This window comes from Wyeomyia smithii, chromosome 3 (assembly GCF_029784165.1).
Source record: "Wyeomyia smithii strain HCP4-BCI-WySm-NY-G18 chromosome 3, ASM2978416v1, whole genome shotgun sequence".
In the NCBI taxonomy this organism is placed as follows: domain Eukaryota; kingdom Metazoa; phylum Arthropoda; class Insecta; order Diptera; family Culicidae; genus Wyeomyia; species Wyeomyia smithii.
In genome coordinates this window covers 131,791,539-131,817,069 of record NC_073696.1, presented here as the reverse complement: position 1 = coordinate 131,817,069, position 25,531 = coordinate 131,791,539, and the positions used below count along the sequence as shown (strand labels likewise).

At 43.8% G+C, this 25,531-nt stretch overlaps 1 protein-coding gene and 1 long non-coding RNA gene across 4 annotated transcripts in view; one reads left to right on the top strand and one right to left on the bottom strand.

The window, feature by feature from the left end:
- Nucleotides 1-24,672, bottom strand: part of LOC129726999 (probable 3',5'-cyclic phosphodiesterase pde-5) — a 109,282-nt gene extending 84,610 nt beyond the window's left edge. For 2 of the 3 annotated variants that reach the window (XM_055684340.1, XM_055684330.1), the window contains exon 1: nucleotides 24,548-24,672. In XM_055684340.1, the coding sequence (XP_055540315.1) occupies nucleotides 24,548-24,560 (13 nt within the window). In that variant the 5' untranslated portion in view covers nucleotides 24,561-24,672. Of the gene's footprint in view, nucleotides 1-24,149; nucleotides 24,302-24,547 lie in introns of those variants that run through there. The other variant, XM_055684341.1, reaches the window with a different exon arrangement.
- LOC129727002 (uncharacterized) lies at nucleotides 23,794-24,779 on the top strand. Its single transcript, XR_008728454.1, has 3 exons — nucleotides 23,794-24,122; nucleotides 24,187-24,528; nucleotides 24,613-24,779. It is a non-coding gene; the product is annotated as an uncharacterized LOC129727002 (long non-coding RNA).
- The last annotated feature ends 752 nt before the right edge of the window (nucleotides 24,780-25,531 follow it).

The following is a 25,531-nucleotide window of genomic DNA, read 5'->3' as shown; positions in this document are numbered from 1 at the left end:
GCCTGTACGCCTGTTCGTACCGCGTGTCATGCATTGCCAAAACTGCAAGCAGTTAGGTCATACAGCCACCTACTGCTGCAACAAGGCACGCTGCAGCAAGTGCGGAGGCAATCATGCTGAGACCGCTTGCAGTGAGGATACTGAGAAGTGTCTTTACTGCGAGGGAACTCGGCATGACCTTTCGGCGTGTCCCGCGTACAAACAGCGCGAGGAAAAAATTAAGCGTTCCCTTAAGGAACGATCAAAGCGCTCTTTTGCAGAAATGCTTAAGAGGGCTGAGCCACCCTCGACAGGAAACATTTTTTCCTTTTTGCCAACCGATAAGGGTACATCTGACGATCCCGTCGAAGGGTGTTCTTATGCCTTGCCAGAGGGATCTAGGAAGAGGAGAATGCTCAACTCTCCTAATCTTTCTCGCAAAGGTCGTAAGATAACCCCTAGCGGAATGACCAATAAGACAACACAAAAAGGAAGCGGTGAAGAAAAACCGAAGCAAGTACCCCCCGGTTTTAATTCCAAATCAAACCAGGAGTACCCACCGCTTCCTGGGGCACCAAAAACCCCTCGTGCACCCATTCCTCGATCAGAAGACATAAAAGAAACAGGGTTCATAAAATTCTCTGATATTGTGGACTGGATATTTAAAACATTCAACATACCAGATCCCCTTCAAAACATTATTCTTGCCCTTCTCCCCACAGTGAAAACCTTTTTGAAGCAACTCACAGCAACTTGGCCCCTCATTTCAGCTATCGTATCTTTCGATGACTAATACGTCGAAAGAGGTTAGGAATTTTATCACTGTGTTACAGTGGAATTGCAGAAGTATCATCCCCAAATTCGATTTATTTTCACATTTGATAAACACATACAATTGTGATGCGTTCGCGCTCTGTGAAACTTTTCTCAATTCAAATGACCAACTTAATTTCCACGATTTTAACATCATTCGTCGAGATCGAGACTCACACGGTGGAGGGGTACTTTTAGGGATCAAAAAGTGCTATTCTTTTTTCAGAATCGACCTCCCCTCGATCTCGAATATTGAAGTTGTTGCCATTCAAACGAATATGAATGGAAAAGACCTTTGCCTTGTTTCGTTATATATTCCCCCATCCGCGCGGATTGAACAGAAGCAACTCCTTGATATAGCAGAATTGCTTCCCGCACCTTTTTTGATTTTGGGAGATTTTAACTCTTACTGTTCGCTATGGGGGTCGCTGTACGACGACAACCGATCTTCTTTAATCTGTAACTTGATCGACGACTTCAATATGACAGTTTTGAATACTGGGGAAGCGACACGTGTACCTAATCCTCCAGCACGTGAAAGCGTGCTTGACCTATCCCTCTGCTCGACATCACTAGCGTTAGATTGCCAGTGGAAAGTAATCAACGATCCCCACGGTAGTGATCATCTTCCAATCGTTATATCAATTGCTAATGGTTCAACTCCCCCGAACCCAATCAATATTTCCTACGACCTTACACGTAATATTGATTGGAAGCGTTATGAGTCAATTATAGCGGAATCTATCGAGACTCACGAGGAACTTCCTCCGGAGGAAGAATACGCGTTCTTAGCTGGCTTGATAATCGCCGCCGCGACTCAAGGTCAGACGAAACCGATACCCGGGGTAACGATTAGACAGCGCCCTCCCAACAAATGGTGGGACAAAGAGTGCCCTGAGCTGTACGCGCGAAGGTCCGCGGCGTATAAGGACTACCGGGAGTACGGCACTGTCAACCTACTTCGAAAGTACGAGGCACTGGGCAGGCAGATGAAGAGCTTAGTAAAGGCGAAAAAACGCGGGTACTGGCGGCGGTTCGTAAACGCGTTGTCGAGGGAAACAGCGATGAGCACACTTTGGGATACCACCAGGCGCATGCGGAACCGTGACGTTTCGAATGAGAGTGAGGAGTATTCAGATCGCTGGATACTCGATTTTGCCAAAAAGGTCTGTCCGGACTCTGTACCGGAACAGAAAACCTTTCGCGACGCGTTTTTAGTAACTACGGAAGAGCCTCCATTTTCGATGTTGGAATTTTCAATGGCTCTCCTGTCGTGCAACAATAAGGCTCCAGGGTTAGATAGAATAAAATTCAACCTGTTTTTTTTTTTTTTTTTTTTTAAAGGTGGCGGGGAAATCTGCAAACAGACACCTGAGAAGAGAACTCAGGGTGTGGGGATGAGACTAGGGGAGAGATGCTGGGGTAGTTACACTCGCCCAGGCACCTACTGATCCCTGTCCCGACCCACTAAAACCCCTCCAGTCTCCAGCCCTGGTCTTCCCGGAACGACGGTTAAGTATTACGTCGGGGAGTGGCTTTTGTGCGTGATGCACCCTCTTTACTCTTATAACCTCCTAGCTAACTACCTGGAGACTGGTAATTAGCTACCACTGGCGTGTTGGTGGTTGACCCGCCACACACGTTGCAGCTCCAGAACAATCTGAGAGGCGGCCGCACAGACCGCGTTCCAGATGTCCGGGTCGTCGCACATCCTCCGGACTAGATTGTCCGGAGTAGTGCCAGGCCCGCTCACAGCCATCATGTTGCACCTCGCTCTTACGAAACGGGGGCATACGAAGAAGACATGCTCAGCAGTCTCCTCCTCCTCCACGCACTCGGGACACATGGGGGACACCGCGTGTCCGAACCTGTGCAGATATTGCCTGAAACAACCATGGCCTGACAGGATTTGTGTCAGGTGGAAGTTCACTTCACCATGTCGTCTCCCGACCCAGCCGGATATCTCCGGTATGAGTCGGTGCGTCCATCTGCCCTTTGTGGAGTTGGACCATTCCCGCTGCCAGCGGAGCATCGAGAATGACCTTCTGGTACCTCGTATGCCCCTTGTGTCACGTTGGTCGAAACACTCTCTGTCCTCCTTGATGGCGATGCTGATAGGCATCATGCCGGACAAGACACAGATTGCATCGTATGACACCGTACGATACGCACTCGCAACTCTCAGGCACATGAGCCTGTAGGTACTTTCCAGTTTACCACGGTAACTGTTAGTACCTAGCGCTCTGGACCACACTGGCCCACCATACCTAAGTATGGACGAAACCACGCTGGCAAGAAGTCTTCGCTTGCTGCCATAAACCGCTGAGCTATTTGACATCATACGAGATAGTGCTGCAATAGCCGATGAGGCCCTCTTACAGGCATAGTCGACGTGACTCCCGAACGTGAGCTTGTCGTCCACCATAACCCCCAAGAGCTTCAGGGATCGCTTCGAGGTGATGGTGCAGTCTCCGACTCTGACCACCGCCTGTTGCTCCGATTTACGGTTGTTCACAACCGTGACCTCCGTCTTATGATGCGCGAGCTCCAGTTTCCTGGAGCGCATCCAGTCCTCGACCTTGCGTATACAGTGCGCGGCCGTCAACTCGACCTCCTCGATAGACTCGCCGTAAACCTCCAGCGTTATGTCGTCTGCAAAGCCGACGATCACAACCCCTACAGGGAACTTGAGTTTTAACACTCCGTCATACATGACATTCCACAACACCGGGCCCAGGATAGAACCTTGCGGAACTCCTGCGGTAATTGGGACGCACTTCTGACCCTCCTCTGTGTCGTAAACAAGTACTCGATTCTGGAAATAATTTTCCAGAATCTTGTACAGCGACACCGGTACATGGATGCTCCTGAGCGCGAGCGCTATGGAGTCCCAACTGGCACTATTGAACGCATTCTTCACGTCGAGCGTGACGATTGCGCAGTAGCGTATTCCCCTTCTCTTGCGCTGGATTGCTACCTCCGCCGTCTTGATGACGGAAGAGATTGCGTCCAGCGTGGACCTGCCCTTCCGGAAGCCGAACTGGTTACTTGCCAGACCGTGTAACCCTCCGTGTACCTCACCAGTCTGTTGAGGATGATCCTCTCAAGCACCTTGCCCGCGGTGTCCAGCAGGCAGATAGGCCTATATGCCGATGGGTCCCCTGGCGGTTTCCCAGCCTTCGGCAATAAGACCAGTCTCTGCCGCTTCCACCTGTCCGGAAAGAGACAGTCATCCAGGCACCTCTGCATGACTGCCCTGAACAGCCCAGGGACCGTTTTTATCGCCAGCCTGATCGCCAGGTTAGGGATACCATCCGGTCCCGGTGCCTTGCTCACCTTTAGGGATTTGGCGATCACGATGAGTTCCTCATTCGTAACCCTTGCCTCCTCCCCTGCCTCGACACGGCTGTCGTCGCTCACGGATTGGATGCTCGGCAGGTTGGCCGACCATCTCTGGTCTATGTCTGAGATACTGGAACGTCGGACGTGAGACTCGACCGCCGGAGGCCAAGGACTTGGCTCGTGGCGTGGAAAGAGTCCCTCGATGTTACGCTCCAGCATCGCTGGTGATCGCTCTGCAGGCGCCAGCGCGCCTTTAGTCTTGGCCATTACGATCCTGTGAGCGTCACCCCACGGATTTGTATTGGCACTCGCACATAGCTTATCGAAGCAGGCCCTCTTGCTGGCCTTTATCGCACTCTTTAGCTTCGATCTTGCCGAACTGAATGCTGCGCGGCGCTCTGTCCTCTCTTCTTCGTTTCGCGCACGCTGCATCCTCCGTCTTGCACGGAGGCACGCATTGCGAAGGTCGGCTATCGCGTCCGTCCACCAGTAAACCGGTGGCTTTCCATTCCTAGGTTGGCGAGTCCTAGGCATGGTGGCGTCGCACGCCCGCGATAGCATAGCAACTAGTTGGTCAGCAGTCGGGCGGAGCCAACTGCCCCCCTCGCGCTCCCTTCTCATTGCCTCTTCGAATACATCGGCATCAAAGTGCGATGTCTTCCACCCGCGAACGGTCGGAGTGTTGGCTCTACCCGTCGCTTGCCGCCTCTCGTTGTTGTCTACACTATAACAGACCGCCTGGTGGTCGCTATTAGTGTAGCCATCGTCTACCCTCCAGTTCTTGATCAGTCCTGGGCTGGAGAACGTCACGTCGATGATCGACTCCGCACCATTTCTGCTAAATGTACTTTTGTTCCCAACGTTGGCCAGATCTAGGTTGAGCTTTGCAAAAGCCCCCAACATGATCTGGCCCCTCTGGTTCGTGAAGCGACTTCCCCACTCAACAGCCCAAGCGTTGATGTCGCCCGCCACCACCAACGGCGTTAGGCCCGTTAGCTCCATGGATAGGAGGTCGACCATCTGGGTGAACCTTTCGGTAGACCAACGTGGCGGAGCATAGCAACTGCAGTAGAACACTCCGTTCACCTTAGCAACTACGTACCCTTCTTCTGAGGTTGAGACAACCTCCTGAACCGGTAACTTGCTCGTCGTACATATGGCCGCCAAACTGGATCTATCCGCAACCCAGTTACCGTTTCCGGGAGAGATGCGGTAGGGATCCGATATGACGGCGATGTCCGACAACGACTCAGTGGCTGCTTGGTGTAGCAGCTGCTGAGCCGCGAAGCAATGGTTCAGGTTCAGTTGCGTCACCCTTACGCCCGTGGTTTCGCAGCCGGCTTACCGGCTGGGCACCTGGGGCCTCCCATAAAGTGTTTGGCGTCCCGTTTCCCGGAACATACCATGCACTTGGGAGACTCCCCACAGTCCTTTGCTTTATGGCCTGCACCTCCACATCGCCTGCACAGCTGGCTCCTATCGGGCCCCTTTCAGGTCCAGGACTTATGTCCGCCCTCGAAGCACCGGAAGCAAATGTCTGGTTGCTGTAGTATGCCCAGAGGACATACAGACCAGCCGACCTTCAACTTGCCCTCTTTCAGGGCCAGGTTAGCGTCCGCCGACGGTAGTCGGAAGGTAGCTATCTGGGTCCCCGCCGGACCTTTGCGGAGGCGGATTGACTCCTTAGCCACCTCCACCCCGCACTTCGCTTTTAGGGCTTGTGCAATGTCGCACCCCTCAGTGATTTCGTCCAGGTTTTTAAGCTGGAGAGTCACTTCTGAGGTGAGTGCCCGCACTTGCACCTCCTTCCCTAGGACCTTTTCAGCTACCGTTTTGTAGGTAGCCCCCTTGTTCTTGGCGTCCTTCCGGAGCTCAAGTATCATCTCGCCAGTGCGAGATCGGCGGATACTCCGCACATCCGCCCCCAGATCCTTGAGCTGGGTTTCCCCCCTCATCTTCTTCAAGACTTCTGAGTACTTCGACCCATCCGTCTTGAGTATGAGGGCATCACCCCTACTCCGCGCCTTTTTGACCTTTTTTGGTCCTCTGGCCGCTCCGCCATCATGTCGCGTCGCACCTTCCCGACGCTTCCTACCCTCTACGGTAGTCCAAGGGTTGCCCGTAGCCTCCACCTGTGCCTTTTCCGCGGTGGACCTTGAACCGGTTGGCGTGTGTTCCCGTGGGAGTAGCACGACCAATCGTTTCTCGGTGTTCCCGGGGGCCGTTTCCCCCGGGGACTGCCTCGTTCGCTTAGCGACCTGCCCCGTGGAGCAGACCGACGCGAACGAGGGGGCGTCTGTCTGCACTTCTTTAGATGCAGTCGCCCTCCCGGTCCTGGCCGCTTTCTCAGCCGCCTTCACCCGAGCTACGAGTTCTTCGTGCTCCTTTCTGGCTTCATCAATGGTGCTCCGAAGCAGGAGGAGGCTCTGCTTCAGGTCGCCAGCGATGTTTCGCCTGTTCGCCAAGAACTCGATTATGGCATCGAGTTGTTCAGACAGCGCCGCCACTCTTGGCCGCGTGTCCATACACCTTTCGACGGCCTTGACTAGCAAGGGACCGTCTACCGAGATGTCTGCTGTGGACACCGACGGATTCGCCGTTTTTCCACCTCCAGACTTCGCCGCATCCGTCTCCGCCTTCTTCTGTGGAGACCGCTGGATGCCACCTCTTGCGAAGGGATTTTGTAATCCCTCCGCACTCGTCTCTTTCGTTTTGAATGTGTTCATCTTGATGTTAAATGGGTCCCCCTTCCAGCCGCTATCCTTGTCCATGGTGGAGTAGTCGCCTATGTGGTCCCATGGTGGTCTATGCCGAAGCAGTGAGGTCATGGCTAGGGTAAGCAGTCATAGCGCCTTATGGGCAACTATGACTCCACCGACCGGCGCAAGTCAGGAACAACCATCTGATCCTACTCCTGCCTGATTCCCACCAGGCAATAGACTCGGAACGTACTGGAAGGCCTGCCAGGTTTTATGGGACGGAGACCCCTGCACCGGGTACCACCTCGCCATTTCAAGCCGTTGTCACACGACTTTACTAAGGGAGCTCGATGCAGGTGCCAGCCTGAGGATGCGGTACCATTCCGAAATCCAGCTCATATCCGTTCACTACGCTGCCAGTTGCCATAATCGGGACCTTACTGGCATCAGTCCCGATGGGCGGGTAAGTGCTTTTGGGTGTTGGGAGCGGCTCTATTCGCTCCGTCAGAGGTGCTTCCGGGTGATTGTGGCTTTTGCGAGGAGTCGACTGTCCCTGGTCCGACGCTCACCACCCCTAGGCGACCTCCCGCTGCTTGTCCGGGACTGTTCGGTACTGTCAGTGGTCACACCTGTATTGTGCGCCCTCGACGATCGCCACACGTCGACCCGTGGTGGCATGCAGCTCTGCCTGGAAAAAATTCAACCTGTTGAAGAATCTACCCGACTCTGCAAAAAGACGCTTGTTGAATTTGTTCAACAAGTTTCTTGAGCTAAATATTGTTCCGCATGACTGGAGGGACGCCTCTGATCACAATTCATATAGGCCGATTGCGATGCTCTCTTGCCTCCGGAAATTAATGGAGAAAATGATCCTCTTACGGTTAGACAAATGGGTCGAAACAAACGGTTTACTTTCAGATACTCAATTTGGCTTTCGCCGGGGCAAAGGGACGAACGATTGCCTAGCGTTGCTTTCTACTGAAATTCAACTCGCATTTGCTCGAAAAGAGCAAATGGCTTCTGCGTTCTTGGAAATTAAGGGGGCTTTTGACTCTGTCTCTGTAGAAGTTTTAAGCGCGAAACTTCATTCGCAGGGACTTTCACCAAATTTGAATAACTTTTTGCTCAATTTGTTGTCAGAAAAGCATATGTATTTCTCACATGGCGATTCGACAACTTCCCGAATTAGTTACAAGGCAACTTGCAGACGATAGCGTTGTATCTATTACTGGTAGCGGGGCTAGCGATCTGCAAGGACCATTGCAAGATACCTTAGACAATTTGTCTGAATGGGCTCTTAAGCTGGGTATCGAATTCTCTCCGGAGAAAACTGAGCTGGTCGTTTTTTCTAGGAAGCATAACCCAGCTCAGCTGCAGCTCCTACTAACGGGTAAAACGATCACTCAGGTTTTAGTCGCTAAATATCTCGGGGTCTGGTTCGACTCTAAATGCACCTGGGCTTGTCATATTAGGTATCTGACACGAAAATGCCAACAGAGGATTAATTTTCTTCGTACGATTACCGGAACCTGGTGGGGTGCTCACCTAGGAGACCTTCTAAAGTTATACCAAACAACGATATTGTCAGTTCTTGAATACGGTTGTTTCTGCTTTCGCTCCGCAGCGAACACGCACATTATAAAATTGGAGAGAATACAATATCGTTGTTTGCGTATTGCCTTGGACTGCATGCAGTCGACCCATACGATGAGTCTTGAAGTGCTAGCGGGTATCCTTCCGTTGAAACATCGTTTTTGGAATCTCTCTTACCGGTTGCTAATTCGTTGCACAGTTATGAACACATTAGTAATTGAAAATTTCGAGAGGTTGGTCGACCTTCAATCTCAATCCAGATTTATGACTTTATATTTTGACTATATGGCTCAAGATATTAATCCTTCTTCATACGATTCCTCCAATGTCGCACTTTTAGATACTTCTAATAATGCTATATTCTTCGACACCACCATGAAAGAAGACATTACTGGTATCCCGGATCAATTGCGACCCCAAGAGATCCCTAAGATTTTTTCCAATAAGTTTAAACATGTTAGTTATGATAAAAGGTTTTACACTGACGGATCTAATCTAGATGAGTCCACTGGCTTCGGTGTTTTTCACGAAAATTTTACCGCCTCCTACAAACTCGATGCTCCTGCTTCCGTGTACGTCGCAGAACTTGCTGCCATTCAGTACTCTCTTGGGATCATCGAAACCCTACCCATAGACCACTACTTCATCTTCACAGACAGTCTCAGTGCCATTGAGGCTCTGCGATCGATGAAGCCTGTGAAGCACACCCCGTATTTCCTGGGGAAAATACGGCGGTTTTTAAGTCCTTTAACAGATAAAAATTACCGGGTTACCTTAGCGTGGGTCCCTTCTCATTGTTCCATTCCGGGCAATGAAAAGGCTGACGCTTTAGCTAAGGTGGGAGCTATTGATGGCGATATTTATGAAAGACCAATTGCTTATGATGAATTTTATAGCATTTTGCGTCAGAGAACACTCAACAGTTGGCAATTATCATGGAACTCAAATGAACTGGGACGGTGGCTACATTCCATTTTTCCTAAGGTATCGACGAAAGCATGGTTCAAGGTGTTGGATGTAGGTCGGGACTTCATTCGCGTGATGTCCAGACTCATGTCCAATCACTACACGTTAAACACGCATCTCTTTCGTATAGGGCTTGTAGACAGTAATCACTGCGTTTGTGGCGATGGCTACCATGACATCGAGCATGTTGTTTGGTCGTGTACCGAATACTGTGGTGTTAGGTCCGAGCTTATAGATTCCCTTCGGGCCCGAGGAAAACAACCGAACGTACCCGTTAGAGACATTCTGGGAAGCGGTGATCTCCAGTACATGACAGAGCTGTACGGGTTTATAAAAAATGCTGGAATTAAAATTTGATTTTTTTTATATCTATTTGTTAGATTACAATTCCCGTCATAAACTGAATGAAAATGATACACCATGTTGGAGACACTGAAACGAAGACTCGGCATCTTCATGTTCACGCAGACACCTCAGACCAAAACTGCTCAAATGGAACATCACTGCTTAGCCATGTACAAATAAATGAATCCTGTAACTCAATCTAGTTAAATCCCCACTAGCTCGTAGTCGGCAGCGAGATATAAAAAATGTGCCTCCCTCTTTTCCCTGCTATATTAGAATTTAAAAAAACATGTACTTGGCTCAGTTAAACATAATTTGTATCGTGCCGTGTCAAATAAACTATTTTAAACTTAAAAAAAACTAATAATAATAAGCATGCCACTTCTCAATAGCGGTGTTGCTAATAATAGAAGTGCGGGATACAGCGGACACACGGGCATATCTCACAATAGATCTACGATTCTGGTCGCAGTGAGGAAGTCCATACAGAAAAAAACCCAACTTGTGATATATTAGTTTATCGGTACAGACTTACCATTTTCACTCACAGAAAACCGTAAGTCAATTTTTTTCAATAAGCGAACTGTATTGACAGTCACGTCACAATGTATAGTTTACTTTGCACCCATTATTTTTTTCCACATGAAATATTGAACAATGAAAGCTTTTTTTCGCTCACGGACAAAATACCATGAATTTTGGCAGATAGCATTTTCCTATTCATTGCCCATAACGTAAGCAATCTCACCTAGATATTGCGTTCAAATATGCCTTATACATGATAGGTAGGGGCAGTGGTAAATCGCGATTTTGTGGAAACCGCGAAATCCAGCATCGGTCGCGAAATTAACAAATATCCCCGAAAACCAGCAACACGGACAAATCTTAAGATTAATGGGCATCTCGATGGTAACGGGAGGCCTTTTCCTACGCAACTAATAAGATGGAATCTTTTTTTCTGTGTGGACTCATCACTGCGACCAGAGATTAGATCTATTGTGATATTGCCCAGGTGTTTTCTGTACTCCGCACTTCATATTATTGGCAGTATCACTATTGAGTAAGTACGATACGCTTATCATTTATATCCGTGCTTGTGTGTAAGTTTCACCTTTCCGTTTCCTGCTCTACTATACCGAGCCTCTGTCCATAGGCGTAGCCAGAGGGGAGCAGGGGTGGCTGTTGCCAACCCCCCCCCCCCCAGTTGTTGACATTGGTGCAGAATTTTGTTTTAGCCAGATCAAAAATAATTGATTGAAATGCTTGCCCTATGTTGGGTTGAATTGCACAGGTTTTTCAGTAGATCCACCAAGGACATTGCAGCGGCAAAATTACCGGGCAAATCCGCCTGCATCAACTAGCTTGGAGTATTGGAACCGAGCTGTGACAATTTCTTACCTTGATTCTCTTGTAACCTCACTGGAAACACGGTTCGGTGAAGATAGTGCACCTGCCTACTCGTTGTCCTTGCTGGATCCCGCTAACGTAATACGCATTCCGTTGGAAGAGTTCAAGCGCAAAACCGAAAGTTTCGTAATTTTTCACAAAGTTGACAATTTTGTTGGAGAGTCGGAAGTCTGGTATCCACATTGTAGCAGCATGAGAGCAGACCATGAGAGTAAGAACTTGGAAGAGCTGGACCTTATAGACCTGCTAGCCGAAAGCCCGTTCAGCATATTACGTCGGGTGAAAACCTGGCTGAGGTCAACAATGGTTGAACCGCGGTTTAGTGCTCTGAATGTTCATCGGCAGATGGTCAAAAACAATCGTGAAAAGATACATGAACCGCTTCCGGAACGTTGACGTTTGATGCCCGAATATTTTATTGAGAATCTTGACTGTGTCTTCGAACTTAGGGTCCTTGGGAAGCTTTGACAGGATGTAGTTGAGATAGCGGCTGTGCGAATGGGTTTCCAGCTTCCGGAGAAGTAGACGTACCTTCGCCGCATCATTCAGCTGGCCTGCATCGTTCTCGAAGAGGTCCTGGTACCGGTTAAATTAGCGTCCGCTCTTAACTCTGTTTTCTTAGTCGAAGACAAACTCGGTGATGTTTGATGAGAGGGACTCCAAAATCTGCTCCGGGGTTTGATACTGAGGCTGCTGCTGCTGCTGGGTCGCCATCGGCTGTAAAAGTTGGGCCATCTTGAGAATCATATCTTGAATTCTCAGTTGTGGCTGCTGATCAACTCTATCTTCTGCCATGTTCGTGGATATTTGAGATCCTCGTCGCCAAAATGATATGTCCAAAGGTTTAAATGAACTAAAGAGTTTTTACTAAAGAACTTCTACTTGTATTCAAGGTTGGACAAAGAATAATCAAATTTTCAACTTTTCTTAAAAAAAGGACAACTTTTCACTGGTTGCCTTGATGTAACAATCACTAACCACAAATACCATTTCTTTACTTCTAAAATTTTGAAGAACTTGCCCCAGAGCTAGTTTTTGAGCTTTTGCAACAAACTGAATTGAAATCGGTCTAGCGACGATCAAATAAGAGCCAATTTAGCAACAAGCAGCTCGTGAACCGAAGTAAACAAATTTGAACTTGAAACATCATTATTTTCGTGTCCAAACAAGCTGTAAATAATATTTTTCAGTACAGAAATCATCATTAATCTCTAGCATATCGAAAAAAAAGCACATTGCCAAAAGAATGTATGGATTTCAATGGTGATCAATTTCACCCCAATTTACCTCATAGTGCCCTTATAGAATGATCGATTTTATTTCATGAAGTAGACGATAGAAATTTTACCAATAGCCATAGAGATTTACTGGAGCACATACCAGTACTTGTTTTAAAATTAAACTATTTTGGGAAAAATGTACATGAATTTCACCCCGCTCCATGGTAGCAAGCATTTTTGCATTTTCAAAAATACGCGACAGTGAGATTAGTATTACAATTTTGGTATGTATTGAAACGCGGACAGTTTCTTGAACTTTTTCGGTTAGCAAATAAATATTTATCGGCTCCCGGAGACTCGGTAGATGCGGAATGCAGCGTGAGTCACGATAACTTGAATAATACGTGCCTGCCGACACTAAAATATGATTGAAGACAATTTGACACAGTAGTCTGTACTGCAAGGAAATCATGAATCGTACAGTTAAACCACGGCTTACAAAAACAAGGCTAGTTCTTTAGAGTATAAACAGAAACAGCTATGACGTCATCTGAATCGTCAATGTAAATAATGTAGTAGGCTCATCCCAAGTAACACACAAAACATGTTAGAAAATAAGTAACAACGAAAGTAGTCATATAAGTGTACTACAAGCGCAATTGAAAACTTGTGTTATTATATTGTGTTTGAAGTTGTTTTTCATCAGTAATAGAACCGCATTTCGAAAACAAGCTCGTTTTTTCTGGTTTTGGAGATGTTTTTAATAACATGAGTTCAATAATGACAATCACTATCACTTGGTCTTTTCGTAAGACATTACACCATCTAATAACAACACTACGTACCTGTAAAATGCTTTTCCTTAGTACAATAGTCGTAGCATTCAACACCCAACTGAAAATTACTTGATCAAATTATTATTAAGGTTATACGAACGATTTCTATATTTATTCGAAGCGGGTCAAAACGCGCCATCAAAAGATAAACAAAACGCTTGCAGTGTAACCAATATCACTTCAGATTTTTGTTATTGTATATCTAACAACGTTTTCTAGTTTTGTTAGATTTTATATCCAGATAACGTTGAAACTATGCGAAAACAATTTCAATATTCAAGCGAAAGAAACAACTCTTTTTGAAAGGTTGAATATTATTTTTTGTCATCATTTTATAATCAATTAAAACTGCCACTGATAAAAGAAATTGCCGATCTAGTTGCACTGCGCAGACACAACACATTTGCGCATGCGCTGGTTAACAGTTGTCATAGCAACAGATTTGAGCATTGCCGTATTAGTACTCGAGATCAGAGATGCCAGATGTTTTTGAAAAATGTCTGCAACTGCTCGAAAACCCGGAAAAATGTGCTCGAAATCTGAGAAAAATCTATCCGTGATCCGAAAAAATTTCGCTCGCGCAGGCAAGAGTCTGTAAAAATCTGCACACATTTTAAGAAAATCTGCGCAAATATAAGGAGACTTTGACAAAAATCTGCCGAAACCGGGAAAAAACTGCAAATATCTGCAAATCAATAAATATCTGCACACGGACTTCAAAAATCTGCGTTTTGCAGACAAATCTGCACATTTGGTATCACTGCTCGAGATGTATTTTGCCACTTATATATATCAAGTTGGCTTGCTTTCATGCAGTTATCGGTACTTGTTCTACTAGCTACTAGCCTTCATGTTTTGCGCTTTTCTGGTGATATTGATGTCATGGAATAAGCGTGGTACGCAGTTGAAAAGAAAAGAGGTTCACGAAATTTTGCCCTTTTTACCAAACGGAATTTTGACAGCTGAGAATGCTTCACAGTAACGATATCTGACGTGAGTGAGCGCATGATTTTTCCTTTTCTCTAGAACACTCGAACACACTTGTTTACCGCGATCTGGTGTGAGAGCAGGGATGCCAGATAATTTTTTCAAAAGTCTGGTCCGCGAAAAAATGTCTCCCTAACCGAAGCCCGAAGGCTGAAAAAACTTTCCGGCAAATCGAAAACTGTCGAGCAAAAAAAAATACAGGTCACCACTAATGCACTAATGCAAAATTCGGGTCGTTCACATATTTTTCAATGTCTTCACATGTTTTCTCCAATGTCTTCACGTTTTCGTCACAAAAATGGATGTCTTCATCGTACACTCAAAATAATTTTCACGTGATTGTTACGTGAAGGTTCCTATACTTGTTCATCTCCTGTCATTTTGCATGATTTATGTGACAAACATAACATCTACGTGAAAATCTCATGCATACCATGGTTAATCACGTACCATCTACGTGAACTTGACAACATCAAACAGGATGTATCACGTTAATTCTCAGTGCGAAAATAACCAGAAATTAAAATGGCAAAGCTGTTGTCTGACTCTGAACATAAAACAGAATTTCTGGATGGCTTGCAAATAAGTGAATTTTCGAAAAATCCTAATAAAATCGAGACTTGAGCTTAAAGGTTTCACACAGCTTCAGTTCAATGGTTGAAGAGTTACCTGAACGAAAACAGCTGCAGCGGATAATAATAATCCCCGGGAATGTCGTAATATTTATCAGTTTTTCTGTTGTTTTATTCATTCACGAATTTGCATACCTGAGTGATATCTGATAGCAATTACATTTTACGAAATGTACAATTTTCATTTATTTCTCTAGTTTTTATGAGCTAGGAAACGGGTTTTAGAAATTATCAAAATATGTTGCGTAATAAATCAGGTATGCAAATTCGTCGTTTACCAGTAGATGAGTTCTACGTGAAACTCATATGAAATGCATGCATCTACTGAAAGTTTCAAAGGATAATTCATCTCGCCAGGTCATGATGGACTCAAATTTGGGCGCGGACTGAATTTCAATATTTATTTCGCAAATTTCTAAGAGAGTCTAACGGAAACCGATAATTATTTCTTTTGATTTCATAAACTCAAATGACAATCACGTAGAATCTACTAGAAAACGATAGTGGAAAATATTCACGTAACTTTTCCGGTAACTATAACGTGAAAAATATTTTGAATGTAGGCTAATGTCTTCCAATCTGGCATCGCTGGGTGTGAGACGACCAACCAACTGCCTGACACTTTCAGTACCTGAATAATGTCAGTGCTAATTATTCCGTGCAAGAAAAAGTGTCATTTTGCTTCACAGCAGTGTTCACAGCAAGTGAACTTTGTTTTCCATTTCGGTTTATGATTTATTTTTAGCTGCGTACTAGCTACCAGAAGAAATTTCATTGCCTGATTCAGTGCCTGAATTTCACATGGGATTGAGATAGGAAAATGAATTCCTTTTTGAACTGCATACTGCGCTATAGGTAACGTCAACTATTCTATACCAACGTGTGTTACTTGGGATGTGTATGCAACTGACAACACTTGAGAGATTTCAATTGTGCTACAAGTTGTTGAAGTTGTTGAAACCGAAAATGGTAAAGTGTAGTGTAGTGTAAAAATTATGAGGATGATAAAATATGACCAAAGAAGAGGTTCTTCCGCTTTCCGAAACAGGAAGAATTATGTGCATTGTGGATGAAAGTATGTGGAAAAGGAGAGGAAACGAACATAAAAGCTGCCAAAATATGCTCTGATCATTTCCTAGAGGAGGATTATCGACTGAAGGATATTCTGCTACAGACGGAACTGTGCAAGCGCATGCTTAAAGACAGTGCATTCCCCAGTCAGTTTTTACCCGTCAATGTAGAGAAAAACATAATCACATAAGCAGAACGAAAGGAGCTTGTGCAGCACGCTGTTTCCGGAAAATTTAATTTTATCAGTCTTGACTTTTACCAACACATGGGATTCTTTAGATACTTTTCAACAAAAGATGCCATTATTCAAACCGATGTTCTACCCGAGTAACTAACTGGAAATTTAGACTTATAACACGTAGCCATAATATCATCTTTTCTGGAATTTTTAGAGAGCTTTCATATCGTAGAGAAATTTGTACAAAAACTGGAAGCAAGTCATATATTATGACTTCGACAGCGCCATGACATCAACAGTTGTTCAAGAAATCGTTGCAGCGTTGAACGACATTAATTTCAAAGTTGTTGCTATGGTTTGTGGTATGGGTCCAACCAACATGGGATTATGGAAAGCGCTAAACATAAATGTTGAAAAGCCGTATTTTCATACCAACACCGGTCAAAAGGTCTTTGTTTTTGCCGATACACCTCACCTGATAAAACTTTTACGGAATCATTTTTTGGACAGTGGTTTCATGCTCGAAGGCCACTTGATCAACTCAAGGCCTATTGTAGATCTGATAAAACTCCAACAACACGATATAAAAATCTGCCATAAAATTTCTAACACACATTTAGATGTCAAAGATGCTGGGCGACAGAAGGTGAAATATGCTGTGCAGCTTTTTTCGAACACTGTATCTCAAGCTATTAAAAGAGGAATTAGTCTTGGTATGATTGATTCACCAAACGCTTGTGAGACTAGTGACTTCATCAAACTAATCAATGATTGGTTTGATCTATTCAATTCTTCGTCTACTGTGAAAGGTCACAGAGAGCGCATAACAGCGTTTGATCCATCTAATGAAACGCATAAAGCAATCCTTAAAAGTACATCCGAAGCTGTCAGGCGCTTGAGAGTACCAAATAAAAAGAGCATGCTTCCATTTCAAAAAGGAATACTGATCAATAATGCATCAATTGTTCAACTCGCCGAAACATTGAAAGCAACACACGGTAATCACTACATTCTGACAAGGAGACTGCAGCAGGATGATCTAGAGCGCTTTTTTGGTACAATTCGCGCCAACCCAACGGCAATGGAATTCACGTATCGGTTGAGATTGTGTATTTTAGGTTATATCTAAGCATAAGAATAATTGTTTGTATAAGAAATATCGTTCTGTTTTATTATTCCATTCAGGCCGTTCCGATTGCACCCAGCAAGTGAGTGATTGGAGCAATGTAGAAGAAGGAAATGAGCAGATGGATGATCACCTACTAACGGCTACTATACTGATTCATGTTGTAGATTCAGAGACCTCAGAACGTATTGAGGAACCAAGTTTCACAATAGATGAGTTGGAGTTAGATGATACAGATGATACTTTTAGTTTGACTGAGTTCGAAGAAGATGCTATAGAATATATTGGAGGATACATTATCAGAAAGTTGCATTTGACAGATCAAGTTGAAGATAATTCGACGGGCTTCACATGGGTAGATCAGTTATCGGAAGGTGAGCAGTTCCACAAAATATGTCCTAGTTTTAATACTTTTTTTAACGGTAATTTTTGATTTGGGTGAAACCTTGTACAGATGTTTCTGTCTTTTGTGCTATAAGTATGTAAGTAGTATTTTTTTGCGTCACGATTAGTTTAGATAGGACGGTTTGTTTGCAAATCTGTGCGAAGTTTCAGTCAGATAAAAAATGGTCGATTAAAATAATTGTTCGTTTTTATGGAATTGCATAGGTGGCCTTATAAAACCCAGTCTAGAATTCAAGAAACAACTGATAACCTCTATGCTTACTCAGTGGGTGTTGGGTGAGGGAAGAGTCATGCAACGTTTGGAAACGAGCCCACAGCTTGCCTTCATTCACCACTTTATAGTTCATTCGACACAAAACACATCGGGAAACAAACCAACTTACAGGGGTGAACCACCAGGCCAATATGCTGCCACACGACTCCGACAAACTGAGAGACTTTTGTAAAACACCTAAGCGACGACTAAATTTGAAAACGTCGAAACGAAATAAAAAACCAGGTGTGAAACCAAGGGAGCGATGCTTTAAAACAATAGATAGATAGCTTACATTACTAATTTATTTCCCCTGTCCCGACATGTTGTTTCTTAACCTAAGTTACTTGGTTTACTTTTCCTGTTCCTCCGGATCCGTATAACTAAACACGAGTCGGCGTCCCGAACATCGTGGCGGTTGACGACTTTCCGTTCAATGGCAGTGCTCGATCGTTGTGCCGGGCCAATAGCGTCCAGCCAGCACCTTCGAAGGTATATATGCGATGGATTGGCGTTCCACAAAATGGCGGGTTCAGACTCTTTGTCCTCTGACAATGGATGGCACCGCCTCAAGCGTAGAGCTAGAACCAAGGATAAAAGGCCCCTCGAGGACCTTTTTTCCCTTGTTTTAATAGATATACGTATAGTTTTTCTGTCGATCTTGTCTTCTGACCTTTTTAAACCGTTTAGCACTATAAAAGTAAGTTTTACATCAGTTAGCTCTTTTTTACAAATTCACATTTTTGACATCCTCAGTATTTTAACAACTTGACAATAACAATTTTGAAACATTTTAATCACCTAATAGTACAATTTTCTAATTAATCACTGCAAAAACTCCCCGTATTTCACACATAGCGTAAAGCTTAAGTACGGTAAAAAACTTTATACGCGCACCTCTGAATCGTTAGCTGTTTTAGCCGAAAGAGCACCACCTTAGAATTGCCTCGTCGTTTATATGTGAACTGTCATTTCCGAATCGGGAGTGCCACGAACACTCCCGAGTCGTAATGAACTGTTCAGTAGGCCACTCATTCCTTTTGACTCACCCTGTGGATCCGAATAGCTAGGTTGTCTCCTCAATGCATCTGTGAACGAACCCTTATGAGTGACCCCTCCGTCCCAGACGCGACGCGACAGACTTGGAGGGATATCACTCAACCCTGTTGAAGTAGTAATGGTGATACTATTGACAAGCTTTCCTATATGGATGACCCCTCCGTCCTAGACGTTAAACGACAGACTTGGAGGGATATCACTCATGTAGATGTGCTCTGAATCCAGGGTAGGATCTGGGAGGTGGGGATTTTAACCGGGCAAGTCTGGATGAAGTTTCAATTGTGGCGGAGCCAGCACACGCAATGTAACCGAAGGTTACAATACCCCATCGTATCCCCTCTCGTAGTTGCCTAAAAATCTCCTAACCTGATTTCCGCCAGTTCATTAGTCCCCTATCTTGACAATGAGAAACAATTTGCGTTACAAACTATTCTCATCTCCCTTTGCTGCCTATCGGTGCCGTTGTGTTTGTAAGCTCACTTCCCTTCTTCAAACGAAGAAGCGAAAGAACTCACCTAGCCCATCCTATCAGCTTGCACTAACACTAATGCTTTAACTGTCAGCCAACTATCTCGCCTCGCAAGTGATTCAGTCTCATTTACACGTTGAACATTTTAGCACACTAAATTCCACCATCGCGAACAATTGCGTGCATGAACACAGATTGTATCCGAGCCTATCACGTGCCTCTGTTTTTCTTTTCCGAATGTAAAACTCTTTAGGAGATTGCTTTTGGGTTACTACAACAGGTAAAGTTTAATAAAATATATGATGATGACCTTCCTTAACAAAGTATTCCCATCCTTTCAGCCGTCGTAGGATAAATACAAGGCGGAAATCGGATAAACAACTTTTGGCTAAGATACGTACAGACCGTTACATCACACAAAGTAGTTGAAATTTTTATCCTAATTGTCCGGTTTCAGGTCGGCCGCTGAAAACACGCCGATGTGCCTACCGTCTTCATTGGCGAGCTCATATGAGCTAGTTCCAGCCCGAGCTCGAACGACGCAAGGGACATATAAAGCATCGAGCTTGGAATTGTAATTATCCACCGCAGAAGATTGCCGAAAATTCCTGCGCCAAACTTTTTGACCCACCGAGTAAACCGGGGCAGTTTGATTTGAACGCAGATGATAGTTTTTGATACTTTTCTCGTGTGCTTTCCTCAAATTTTTTATTATCATCGAGTAAATCTTTTCGTCCACCTGACCCTTTCTCTTTACCCTTTCTTCCTCTGTCATCTCCTCCACATCCCAATCTACCCGGTGTTCGTCTCCTTTTTCTATTATTTCTTGCCCGAAAAGGACCCTGTATGGAGAGAATCCCGTAGCAGAGTGCGGAGTGCTATTTAGGCAAAATTCTATTTCCGACACCCGTGTGTCCCATAGCTTCTGATCCTGCTTGATGTAGGACCGTATGCAGGCGTTTATCGTACGGTTCAACCGCTCCACGGGGTTGGCTTGGCTATGGTGTCGAGAGTTGGTCCAGTGTTGTACACCATACTTGGCTAATAGAGCTTTAAACTTTTTAGAGAGGAAAGAAGTGGCATTGTCCGAAATCAGGAACTCTGGGACTGAATATCTTCGGAACCAGGATTCTTCCAAAATGTTGACCACCTGTGCTGCTGCGATCCGTTTGACGGGAACCAACAAGCACCACTTTGAAAACAAATCCATGATAGCAAGCAAGTGTGCATACCCACTTTTGCTTCTGGGAAGTGACTGGATGAAATCTATCGCGATAATTTGAAATGGCTTAGTGGCAATTCGTTGTTTCCCCGGTTCGGGGGTTTGTGACAGATAAGAAGGTTTTATTTTTCTACACACGGAGCATTGGTTGATGTATTCCCTCACATGTGTTGCCATTTTAGGCCAAAAATATTTTTTCTTAATTTTTGCTAAGGTTTTCTCCACCCCCAAATGTAGGCTATCGTCGTGTTCTTCGACAAGAATTTTCTGTATCATCTGCTCTGGTATGCAGGTTTTCCAGGTAAAGCGATAGTCTAACAGGTCGTTTGGGGCGGAAATAAGTTTTTTAAGTATTGAGTTTTCGATTCTATAATTTGCTTAAGATTTCTGTCTACAATCGCAATCTCCTCTTCGACCGTCGTTTCTAACCGATCAAAATCTATATTCGCATTGTTATTACATTTCTCGACTTTAGACTCTCCTTCAGACGTCTCGCAATCGTCGAACGTGTTTCCTGCTCTGTAAACTCAATGCCCCGAATTTTTAATTCATATTCCACTTCCTCTCTTTCCAAATGGTGAACCAAAAGGTTCTTATACTGTAAATCAAATTCAATGTCCATCATTAAAATCTTCGTTTGGAGGACGAAGTAAGCGTAATCAGAAATCTGATTTTACCCTCCCCCTTTAACTTACGCAGCTCTGTTAATTCTCGTGGGTTTTGTATGTTGGGCGCCAATTGATAACCTCTATGCTTGCTCAGTGGGTGTTGGGTGAGGGAAGAGTCATGCAACGTTTGGAAACGAGCCCACAGCTTGCCTTCATTCACCACTTTATAGTTTATTCGACACAAAACACATCGGGAAACAAACCAACTTACAGGGGTGAACCACCAGGCCAATATGCTGCCACACGACTCCGACAAACTGAGAGACTTTTGTAAAACACCTAAGCGACGACTAAATTTGAAAACGTCGAAACGAAATAAAAAACCAGGTGTGAAACCAAGGGAGCGATGCTTTAAAACAATAGATAGATAGCTTACATTACTAATTTATTTCCCCTGTCCCGACATGTTGTTTCTTAACCTAAGTTACTTGGTTTACTGTTCCTGTTCCTCCGGATCCGTATAACTAAACACGAGTCGGCGTCCCGAACATCGTGGCGGTTGACGACTTTCCGTTCAATGGCAGTGCTCGATCGTTGTGCCGGGCCAATAGCGTCCAGCCAGCACCTTCGAAGGTATATATGCGATGGATTGGCGTTCCACAAAATGGCGGGTTCAAACTCTTTGTCCTCTGACAATGGATGGCACCGCCTCAAGCGTAGAGCTAGAACCAAGGATAAAAGGCCCCTCGAGGACCTTTTTTCCCTTGTTTTAATAGATATACGTATAGTTTTTCTGTCGATCTTGTCTTCTGACCTTTTTAAACCGTTTAGCACTATAATAGTAAGTTTTACATCAGTTAGGTCTTTTTTACAAATTCACATTTTTGACATCTTCAGTATTTTAACAACTTGACAATAACAATTTTAAAACATTTTAATAACCTAATAGTACAATTTTCTAATTAATCACTGCGAAAACTCCCCGTATTTCACACATAGCGTAAACCTTAAGTACGGTAAAAAACTTTATACGCGCACCTCTGAATCGTTAGCTGTTTTAGCCGAAAGAGCACCCCCTTAGAATTGCCTCGTCGTTTATATGTGAACTGTCATTTCCGAATCGGGAGTGCCACGAACACTCCCGAGTCGTAATGAACTGTTCAGTAGGCCACTCATTCCTTTTGACCCACCCTGTGGATCCGAATACCTAGGTTGTCTCCTCAATGCATCTGTGAACGAACCCTTATGAGTGACCCCTCCGTCCCAGACGCGACGCGACAGACTTGGAGGGAAATCACTCAACCCTGTTGAAGTAGTAATGGTGATACTATTGACAAGCTTTCCTATATGGGTGACCCCTCCGTCCTAGACGTTAAACGACAGACTTGGAGGGATATCACTCATGTAGATGTGCTCTGAATCCAGGGTAGGATCTGGGAGGTGGGGATTTTAACCGGGCAAGTCTGGATGAAGTTTCAATTGTGGCGGAGCCAGCACACGCAATGTAACCGAAGGTTACACAACTAATATGTTTGGAACATTGCTGCATTTCCGTTCATGGCGATAAGCTGAATTGCGAAGAGAGAGCTATAGAGAAATGCTTGAGAAAGTGCCAAGACACAGATATTTCGCTCAAAGTTAAACAGCTTTATTTCAAAACTCGTTTGTATAACAAAATCAAAACACTCAACAAAGCCAACACTGAGCAATTGAAAAAGAAAAGAAGAAAACTTAATAACACAATTACATAATCAATCGTTTACATTATTAATATATTACCTATTTGTACTAATAAAAAACAAAATAATAATATCAGGAAATGTCCAACGATAATGAGATCTGACTTTGCATTAATATTGATGACACTTGATTGTCCCTTAAAACATTGTTTTTTAACTCTTCATACTTGGAGGTATCGCATAATCGATTTTGGTTGAATCCTGAAATTCGTCACTACCTGGAGAGCCGGATGTAGCCAATGTGGTTTTGGACACTTGGTTCGGTTTCTATTAAATTATGCTGTTCGCATGAGGTCTTATAGAAGCTTATATTGAAACAGATGACATAATTCAATTGTCGAACGAACATTTTAAATCAGATGATACAATTATAGTCGAGATTCAAATATAATGAGGAATTATTATTTCCGACTTCTAGGGTTCTAGAACACCCACATTTAGTGGTATTTAGCCATTCTATTTTGTTCTATCGAAACCGGGAGATTTTAAAGTGACATCGGTTTATTTCCATGTAATGGACACTACCCCGGTTCCGGAAATTTTGATATTTGGCTGTTTTGGGGTGTATTCCAAAAACCGGAAGTCACCATCCTGGATTTTCAATTTGCATTTGAATTCGGATTCTGGCCTCTGGGTGTCATCCCGATTCCGTATGTGCTATTATCTCACAGGACGATATTGTGCAACATGGGTTTTTTTATGCCGTCCCTGTTAAGTGCATTACTAAAATATCTGCTATGAATTAAACCGATCAACTTCAGTATCCACACTTAAGCAGATGGATTTTGTTCAGCGAGAAGAATAATCTTAGTTCTAGTTTTCACAAAACGACGTATTTCGTCAATCTACCAACTCAATATTGGCAATAGATTAAATTTACATTCTAAAAATATGCCATTGGAATAATTAGAATCATGTTGTTGAACTGCAGTACAAAAAAAGTTGCCGGTGCGGTTGGACAAAACATACGAGTGCTTTCGAAATGTACCAGCATATTGAGTTCCATATATGTTTTTTCGCGTACCATGACGTAAAACCAATGCCACGCACGGTTTTTAATTCTTAACGTTAAACCAGTGATGCCACGAAAATGTTCAGGAAAGGCTGCAAACCAGGAAATCCAAAATTGAATCACCGTTTTCTCAACATGTTGTTCTTCATTATGGGACAAGTGTGCGGGTTTCGGTAGTAAGTAGTTACCTTTTAGTTTTTAATCAGCATCTCTTTTCAAATGCAGCTACCGGTGGCGAATAATTAAGGACTGGATTCGTACTAATTTGGCACAAAATCCTTCACTGATCAAATGCTTGAAACAGAGTCTATAAATTCCAGCAGGAAACTCGAAGGTCAAATTACTTCAATTTAAAACTAAAATCACACAAGAAATCGTCAACGCATTTAATTATAACCAATCATATCAGATGTATTCAATAAATTACAATTTAGCACCGTACCAAATAACAATATGTTGATATACAAACCAACTTTACTGCTAAGAAAATAAACAACATCACCGAGGACCAACCATTTGCATATAAAGTATGCAAATGACAATGCTTTACTTTGATCAATATATAAGGTAAACAATCTAAACCAACCTGTATTTATCATCCTCAAGTAAGAAAAAAAAAACCAGTCTAATGTGTATCAATCGTATCACTAGCGCAACCCGTTTCGACAAAGGATGTTACTTCTTGGACTAACACTTTATTACTGATAGTAAGAAAAGCAATTACCCAAACCAAACCTATTTCATTAGTGCTTCTCTATCAATTATATCCAAGGACATGTCATTCTAGAGCTGTATAACACCCTAAAACATAATTTACTATGACACATTGTATATCTTTCGATTTCGTTTATTTGATCCAAATGAGAAAAGGGAAATAAACATCCACAGTTGAAAAAATGTATATTGTTCATATTTTCCGAAGTAGACCATTACATGAGAATACATTCCTCTTTGTTTTTCACATTGCGACAGTTTGTCTGGACTTTTTTTTATCCTTTTTTCATTGTGCAATTGGGAAATCAGAAATCAATTACATTACACCATCAATTCAGCTGTATTTTTCCAATATTATAACCCATGCGACGGAAACTCTTTCCTAAGCGACCAACAGACATCTTCATTAGAACGCGCTGGGTAATTATAATCATCCTCAAGTAAGTGAAAAGTTATGTACAGTCTTCATGGCTTCGATAGTTGGAATACGATAGGCTATTGCATAGTCAAAAAATGAAGAGAAACACAATTATTGCTGGTTCAAACATTTCCATTCCACCATTCAACGGTGAACGCAACCTTTGTTATTCTCGACAATGAAGTTTGAAGAGATTAAAAGGCTCGCAAACTCTTAAATAGATTGGTAAAATATGCATGATAACATGGATTTTAACAATCAATATAATGATAAACAATTTTGTGACATATCAATTATCATTGTTATTTTAGTGCCACAAAAAACGGGCAACCATTTAATCGACCATTTTTGATTTGGCTGAAACTTTGCATAGACGTTTCAAAGACAAAGATAACCTAGACATTGCGTACTGTCTGATCATGGAGAAATTAGGAAAAA